At 44.5% G+C, this 8,695-nt stretch overlaps 1 protein-coding gene across 1 annotated transcript; it reads left to right on the top strand.

The window, feature by feature from the left end:
• Positions 1-2: 2 nt before the first annotated feature.
• On the top strand, positions 3-8,433 carry NDUFB2 (NADH:ubiquinone oxidoreductase subunit B2; the record flags this gene model as incomplete). Its single annotated transcript, XM_006777132.2, has 4 exons — positions 3-82; positions 4,336-4,480; positions 6,142-6,240; positions 8,321-8,433. Coding segments are annotated over 3 exons (300 nt in total), but the record flags the coding sequence as incomplete, so codon positions are not given.
• Positions 8,434-8,695: the final 262 nt, after the last annotated feature.

Genomic DNA, 8,695 nt, shown 5'->3' with positions numbered 1-8,695 from the left:
CGCGGCTGGCGCCTTTCGCTCGCGGCGGAGGCAGCCTCTTCAGAGGCCTCCGCGCGCGGGCGGCTGGAAGCGGAGTCCGTCAGTGAGTGTCGGTCGGGGGTGGGATCTTGGCCTGCTTCTTACAGAAAGTGCCAGTTTCCGGGACGTTCTCACCTTGACACTGGGCGCCTGGGACGGACCCACCCCGTGGCATGCTGGGACTTGTAGTCGGCTGCGCCAAGGCCAGGGGGAGTTGGTGACAGCGGGGTGGGGGGTGAGGGGGACGCAGGGACACTACCCTGCACCAGGGGGATCCTGCGCTCGGGATGTTCACAGTTGGATGTGGACACAAGTTGAAGCTCACCTGGAAGCTAGAGCAGGAGTTGGGGAAGGGAGGTCGGTCCAGGCCGCGGAAACAACCTCTACGGTGTGTGCATTTGAGGGGTCAAGGGCAGGAGTGAGGCTGGAGACTTGGGGCATAGGGAGGGAACAGTAGAGGACCCTGATGGCCGGCTGAATAATTTAAAACAGGCGACAGCCGTCGTTGAGCGGCTTCAGTCCGATGTCTTGTGGCCAGATTATAATTCTGAAAAATCACTCAGGCTGCAGGTTGAGGAATGACTTCTCTAAGGCACGGGAGTGTAGGCGGTCACTCGGAGTGTGGGAAGGTGGGAGAAGGGAGACCCAAAAGTAGATGCTTGGGCAATTCAGAATTTTCTTAATTTTTAAAAAAACATCTATTTTTCAGAGCAGTTTTCAATTCACGGCAAATTTGAGTGGGAGGTACAGAAATTTGCCATATACCCTCCTACCCCCACGCATGCATTACCTCCTCCATTGCCAGCATCACTCATCAGAGTGGTACATTTGTTACAATTTGATAAACCTACGTTGACACAGCATTGCCACCCAAAGTCCATATTTTACATTAGGGTTTACTCTTGCAACACTAGAATTTTTTTTTTTAAATATTTTATTGAGCTTTTTACAGAAAGGAAGGGAGAGGAATAGAGAGCTAGAAACATCGATGAGAGAGAAACATCAATCAGCTGCCTCCTGCACACCCCCTACTGGAGATGTGCCTGCAACCAAGGTACATGCCCTTGACCAGAATCGAACCTGGGTCCCTTGAGTCCGCAGGCCGACGCTCCATCCACTGAGCCAAACCGGTTTTGGCCAACACTAGAATTTAAGAGAGTGAGCAAAAGAGTCACCTGGTGAGGTAGGTAGCCTAAGCAACTGACTGGAGAGCATGGCGCTGGCAGGACATACTACAAGGGAGGACACATCTACCAAAAAACAAGCTGGTAGTGCAGAGAGGAGAGATTCAGTAAGAGCAGGACTGAAAATAGTACCTTGGATTTTTCCAGGTAGTGTTTGGAGACCCCTTAGACCCGGCAGTTCTCACCCTGTGGGTCACGACCCCTTTGGGGGTTGAAGGATCGTGTCACAGGGCTCGCCTAAGACCATTGGAAAACACATATATAATTACATATTGTTTTTGTGATTAATCACTATGCTTTAATTATGTTCAATTTGTAACAATGAAAATACATCCTGCATATCAGATATTTACATTATGATTCATAACAGTAGCAATTACAGTTATGAAGTTAGCAACGAAAATAATTTTATGGTTGGGGGTCACCACAACATGAGGAACTGTATGTATTAAAGGGTCACGACATTAGGAAGGTTGAGAACCACTGCCTTAGACCATCGTTTACACTTTACCAAGAGGCAATGCAGGGTAGTGCCTGCCACATAAGCTGCATGACCTTGGAAGTTTCTTGATCTCTTCATGCTTCAGCTTTCTCACCTGTATAATGGGGATAATAATGTTAACTTCTAAGGAATCAAATGAATTAGAATTCCTGAAGTGTTTTAGGACAGTTACTTGTGCATAGTAAACACCATGCAAGTATTATTCAGCTGTTGTTGTGAGGGACCTGAGACTCAGAAATTAAAGGAGTGACTTGCCTAAAGTTACAGAGTGTTAAGGACTAGAGGCCCAGTGCACGAAATTCGTACACGGGTATGGTCCTTAGCAGCTGTTGGCTGCTGGCCAGGGCCTTCCTTCATTCCACGCCGCGCCCTGGTGTTCAGAGCATGTTATAATGAGCGATCGAACACCTGGTCTGTTGAACTCCTGAGAGGACATTTTACATATTAGGCTTTTATATAGATAGATATAGATATGGAGCTGGGACAGGTATGAGGTGGGAAGAAAGAAAAGGCCTAGGTGTGACCTGAGCACAGACAACAATGAATAACTACCAAGCGGTAGCCCTGGGGGAGACTGGGGGGTGCCCCTCTTAAAAAAAATACTTTTATTAATTTCATAGAGGAAGGGAGAGGGAGAGAGAGATAGAAACATCAGTGATAAGAGAGAATCATTGATTGGCTGCCTCCTGCACGCCCTACACTGGATCGAGCCCACAACCTGGGCATGTGTCCTGACGGGGAATCAAACTGTGACCTTCTGGTTCATAGGTCAACACTCAACCACTGAGCCATGCCAGTTGGGCTAGGGGGTGCTCCTCTTCACTGAGGTCTTGGTTCTTCCATAACGCACACTGATTTCACAGTGTGAGTCATCATTAAGTGAATAAATATTTATGGAGCATCTTCTGGATTCCAGGATCCTTTCTAGGTGCTGGGGATAGAGCCTAATACAGGAAAGAGAATGGAGCTCCCATTATGAGGAGAGGACACAAACAAGTAGAAAAGAAAGAACACATTTAGGTACTACTAAGTGGTATGAAGAAAATCGAGGGGGATTAATCTACAGTGTCCAGGATAGGTTACTGGATGGGTTACTGTATGCAGGAATATGTGGGGAATGCATGCCTGAGAGTTTGACTCATTGAAGTAGGTCCTGAGTGAGAAGTCAGCCATGCTAACATGCCAGAAAGGGCCTCTCCATAAAGGCTCTGTGTGCTGCTGATGGCCTGCAAGCCCGGCAGGCTGGAATGGGGGGAGCAGAGGGAAGGGTGGTAGAGGTGGGATCTGAGAGATTAGGGAGGGCTTTATAGGTGACAAAGGCAAATTTGATGGGAGGCCATCTAGGCTTTTAAACCTCAAAGTTATATGATCTGGTTTTTGTTTGTTCTTTTAAAAATATATTTCTATTGACTTTAGAGAGGAATGGAGAGGGAGAGAGAGACAGAAAAATCAATGATGAGAGAGAATCATTGATAGGCTACCTCCTGCACAACCCACACTGGGGATCGAGCCCGCAACCCAGGCATGTGCCCTGACTGGGAATTGAACCTGCCACCTCCTGGTTCTAGGCTTAACCACTGACACTCAACCACCAGGCCACACCAGTTCCTGTTGGTTTATGTTTTAAAATGTAACTTTCACAGAGAATTATGGTGCATTTTTGTGTTTAAACTTGATACTTAATCCTGGTTTGGGACACCCATTTATTTCAAATCATAGTTAAAACACTATGAGACTCTAGCAACAGTGAAATGTGGAGAGTGGGTTTGAACTATAATTCTCAAATCTTATTTAATGAGTTTAACTGCTGGGCCTTATAACTAGACTAGAGGCTTGGTGCACAACATTCTTGCATGGGTAGGGTCCCTAGGCCTGGCTGGTGATCAGGGCTGATCTGTGGGGTGACCAGTGGGGCAATGGGGGGGCCCCTGCTGGCACCAGCCTTGGCTGGCCTGGTGCCACCTGCTCACCGGCCCCACCCCCTGCTGTTGCTGCTTGTCGCCTCCCTCTGCGGGGCGATCAGGGGGGTCCCCGCTGGCACCCGCCTTGGCTGGCCTGGGGGCAGCTCCCACATTGAGTGTCTGCCCCCTGGTGGTCAGCACATGTCGACTGGTCGTTCTGTAGTTCGGTCGATTTGCATATTAGTATCTAAACCTATCAAAGAGGAAGCCTATTGTTACAATGTCCTCTTTCCCATAAATATTGCAGTGGAGCCGACGACATAATTTACTTTTGAAATAGATGGCTAAATTGATTTGTTTATTTATTTTCTTTGGATAAAGCTAGTGACTGCTTAACTACTATAGGTTCACAATCCTTTAACCAAAACTCTTGGGGCCTGTAACTCATTATGAACACATTCATATTTCTGGTGTAAGATACAGGAATATTCACTAAAGGAAAACCATCATTAGTCTCTTGTCAGTTTAGGCCACTGTTTGTTGCTTAACAAATTTAAAGTGAGCTTATGAAAAATGAGTATTTTGAAGGCTTGTGGAGCTCTATCATTCTGTATTTCATGGAGGAGATGAGAAATGTTAGCTTCAGTTTCTGGATGGAACTGAGGGTTTTGGATGACTGAATACTTTGAAGATGTAGCGAGCTGCCTAACATTTTCTTTTCGGCTTGCAGTGCTGGTGGCGGTGTGCACATTGAGCCCAGGTACAGAGAGTTTCCCCAGCTCACCCGGTCCCAGGTGATCAAGGGTGAGTTCTTCAGTGCAACCATGTGGTTCTGGATTCTCTGGCGCTTTTGGCATGACTCGGATGCTGTGCTGGTAAGTGCAGAATATTCTCCTTTCTGTGGGTGGGAGGAGGGAAGAAATAGTAACTTAGCTTGTTTCCTCTCTCCCCTTCCCCCGTGTGTAAACTCTTTTTCTAGCCATGATTTTGCTTCCTTGGTTTTAGTTACCTGGGACACCTGTGATCTGAAAATATTTAATGAAAAATTCCAGAAATAAACAATTTATAAATTTTAAATTGTGTGCCATTCTGAGTAGCATGATAAAATCTTGTGATGTCCTGCTCTGTCCCGCCTGGGATGTGAACCGGCCCTTTGTCTAGCATTTCCACGCTGTATACACCACCTGCCAGCTAGTCACTTAGTAGCTGTCTCAGTTATCAGATTGAGTCGATTGTGGTAACTCAGTGCTTGTGTACAAGTCTCACCCTTATTTTACTTGATAATGGCCCCAAAGCACATGTGGACATGCCAAATGTTAAGTGCTTCCTTTAAGGGCAAAGGCATGTATGTTAAGGAAAATACAGTCTGTGCCGTGGGTTCGGTACCATCCATGGTTTCAGGCAGCCACTGGGGGTCCTAGAACGTATCCCCTGTGGATAAGGGGGGCTACTGTACATCCCTTCCCCATATTGTCCTGTGTGTATGCAGCAATTTTGTTAATGAAACTTATCTCTCCCCTTTTGTATTAAAGGGTGTACATTTAAATAGTTCATGTTTTATGTTTTGTGTTAGTTTGCCATATTTGGAGGGACACTAGAAACTAGTTCTTTTACCTTGTGAACCAAGGGTTATCAGGTTAAGTTTCACACTTAAAATCTTTAAATGATGAATGTTATCTAGTCTGTCTGGAGGCCCAAGGCAACAAATTGGGGTGGGATAAATGTGGGCTAATTTGTTTTGAGGAGGGAAGTTTTTACTCGGCATCTTATTAGCCTCAACTGAACTTTCATCGCATTTGCACCGACCCCGTTCTCTAGGAAATGAATGAAGCCTTTGAGCCACTGAAATCTGTGCTTGTTGATCCAGAATACTTTGAATTTTAGTCAATTTGGTTTTGTTTTTAGGGTCAGAAAAAAATGTTAAATTATGCACAAGTGTTAGAGGCATCAGGTGGATTAGTATCCCATTTCTCCGAGAACTTCTCTGTGCCCTTGTCGCCCAGTAAGGGAGCTGCCTAGTGTCCACACACCAGCAGCACATAGACACCTGTCTCATTGTGGGTCAGCTGCCAGGAGGATATGTGGCTATTTGGTGTGAGACAGTGGTGCAGCCAGATGCCCCCTAGATCGGGATCGAAGACGAACAAGTCCACCCGAGGCTCCCAGATCTCCCAGCATGATGACAGGACAGTTTGAGACATCCATTATGTTTTGCCAGGGCTTCAAGTCAGTGTTGAGATGTGGGGTATCTTTGAAATCTGTTGCCTCCATTCCTACTGCTCTTCATCACAAACACATACTCAAACTCTGGCTCAAGCTGGTAACTTCAAATGGGCAGGCTTTTACAATTCAGCTTACATGGAACAATACGAAGAACAGTTGGGCCGTCGAGTAAAGTAGAATTCCCTCCTGTGGCATGTCAAGGGTGTGTATGTTATAGCCTTATATTTTCCTTATATATTTTTCCTTTAAATATTTTTTTTAAATGTAATTGTGTAGAGTATAGATTCTTGACTTTTTTTTTTAATGTCACCAGGGTCACTTTCCATATCCAGATCCTTCCCAATGGACGGATGAAGAATTGGGTATCCTTCCGGATGATGAAGACTGAAAGTGTAGACTCAACTCTTTACAAGTAGGTAAAATTTCTATTTTTTGAAAGTTATATTTACTTTTTTTTTAAAAATATATTTTATTGACTTTTTACAGAGAGGAAGGGAGAGAGATAGAGAGTCAGAAACATCGATCAGCTGCCTCCTGCACATCTCCTACTGGGGATGTGCCCGCAACCCAGGTACATGCCCCTGACCGAAATCGAACCTGGGACCCCTCAGTCCGCAGGCCGATGCTCTATCCACTGAGCCAAACTGGTTTCGGCTATATTTACTTTTTTATATAAAGAAAGAAGAGCTCATTCTTTTTTAAAAAAAAATATTTTATAGTGATTTCAGAGAGAGAGGGAGATGGAGAGAGATAGAAACATCAATGATGAGAGAGAATCACTGATCGGCTGCCTCCTGCATGCCCCACATTGGGGATCGAACCTGCAACCCAGGCATATGGCCTGACCGGGAATGGAACCATGACCTCCTGGTCCATAGGTCAACACTCAACCACTGAGCCATGCTAGCCGGCCTATTTACTTGTTAGTAATGTTTTAACTTTGTACCTATGAAGTCTTGAAGAAATATGCATTTTCTAACTGTATAAAGAATTAGCAATATCATGTGTCTAATTTCTTTAAAAAATATATGTTTTTATTGATTTTAGAGAGAGAGAGGAAGGGAAATGGAGAGAGAGAAACATCATTGAGGGAGAACCATTGATTGGCTGCCTCCTGCACACCCCCAACTGGGGATCAAGCTCACAACCCAGGAATGTGTCCTGACTGGGAATTGAACTGGCGACCACTCAGTGCATGGGATGATGCTCAACCAGCTGAGCCACATCAGCCAGGGCTCATGTGTCTGATTTCTGAATTTAGTATTTTCACATTTGCTGTCCCCTGTGCTCCCGCCATCTCTCACCCTAATTGGGTTTCATCTTCATTTTCATTGTATATTTTAAAAATTTATTTTTTCCTAAGTTATGTTACAAATTAGGGTCCCACTTAGCCATCAAAGGCTTTTAAGTACCAAGTCTACACAGGGATTACAGGGTGGACAAGACAGACAGGAGCTTACAGTGCATGTTTATAGTTGCAAAACTACTACCTTCTTCTACGTTTAGCACTTACATGGAAAGTTCTAGCATAGGGCAATGCTATGATATGGATGTGCATGGAAATGAACTCTTTAAATAGTAAAGGGTTACGACCCTTTCATTTTCCAGATCAGGACATCAGTCAGTTTCCCTTCTTTCATAAGGAAGGTAGCAGGAGAAGTTCCTTGCCCTACAACCCCTTGGGGGTTAAGACATTCTTATTTAACAGTTTAAATTAATCATTGTACAGTTTAATTGCCATCATTCAGAACGCCTTGGAAATTTCTTTAAAAAAATATATTTTATTGATTTTTTACAGAGAGGAAGGAAGAGGGATAGACAGTTAGAAACATCGATGAGAGAGAAACATCGATTAGCTGCCTCCTGCACACCTCCTAACTGGGGATGTGCCCATAACCAAGGTACATGCCCTTGACTGGAATCGAACCTGGGACCTTTGAGTCCGCAGGCCAGCGCTCTATCCACTGAGCCAAACCAGTTAGGGCTGGAAATTGTTTTAAGGATAGGAAGCATTAAAAGATAGTTGAGTGTTTCCATTAAATTGTATTATTAGTATTGCCTTTTTAATTAGAAGTAGCTTATTGACATGAAAATTACAGCAGTTTTTGGATATGCAGGGCCGAGGGGGATGGCATAAATGTCTCCAAAAGGCAGGTAATTAAGCTGTTTTATAGTTTGTATGTCTGTGGGTTTGTTATGGACGGTGAGAGGTCCCAGGCCCTCTGCTTCCTGTGTTAAAGTGTCTGACAGCACTAACCCTTTCCTATCCTCTTACAGATTTCCCAATATTCCCACACTGTCATTAATGTTTTGTTTTAATAACTAGACTGTAAGCCCTTTGTGAGAGCAAGGTGATTTTGCTTCCCTCCTCTATAAGGCGACTCACATGACTGTTGCTCAGTGGATGCTTAAATAATTGAATAAACAGAATTATGGATTTGAGTTAGTGAAAATAAAAGTATTTAAAGCTTTTCCCTTTTGTTTTTCTGCAGGAGCAAGGTCAGAATTTCAAGAGATCGTGAACTTCATATTGTCTATTGAAGTTGTAAATTAAAGTGGTTTGGTCATGAATGAGAAACTGAGTTACGAATGTTTCTGACAACCATTCTCTGTGGATTATTTCCTGTGCCAACTGCTTACAGGCCCTTTCAGTGGATCCTCTTGGTTACCTCATGGCAGGTAGCCTTAGGTCCATGTATCAGAGAGGAAATTGAGGCTCGGGATGAAGTAACTCACGTAGCGTCACTCATCATGGGTGGCGATATTACTCAGACCCCATACTTTACAGTGTCATACTGCCTGCCTCCTTAGCGAATGTCTGTCAGACATATGTTGACAGTTAATGTGAAAACTTGCCATTTCTCTGC

The sequence above is a fragment of the Myotis davidii genome, unplaced genomic scaffold, assembly GCF_000327345.1.
Source record: "Myotis davidii unplaced genomic scaffold, ASM32734v1 scaffold329, whole genome shotgun sequence".
Lineage (NCBI taxonomy): Eukaryota > Metazoa > Chordata > Mammalia > Chiroptera > Vespertilionidae > Myotis > Myotis davidii.
The sequence above is the reverse complement of the archived record's forward strand: the minus strand, read 5'-3'. Positions and strand labels throughout refer to the sequence as shown.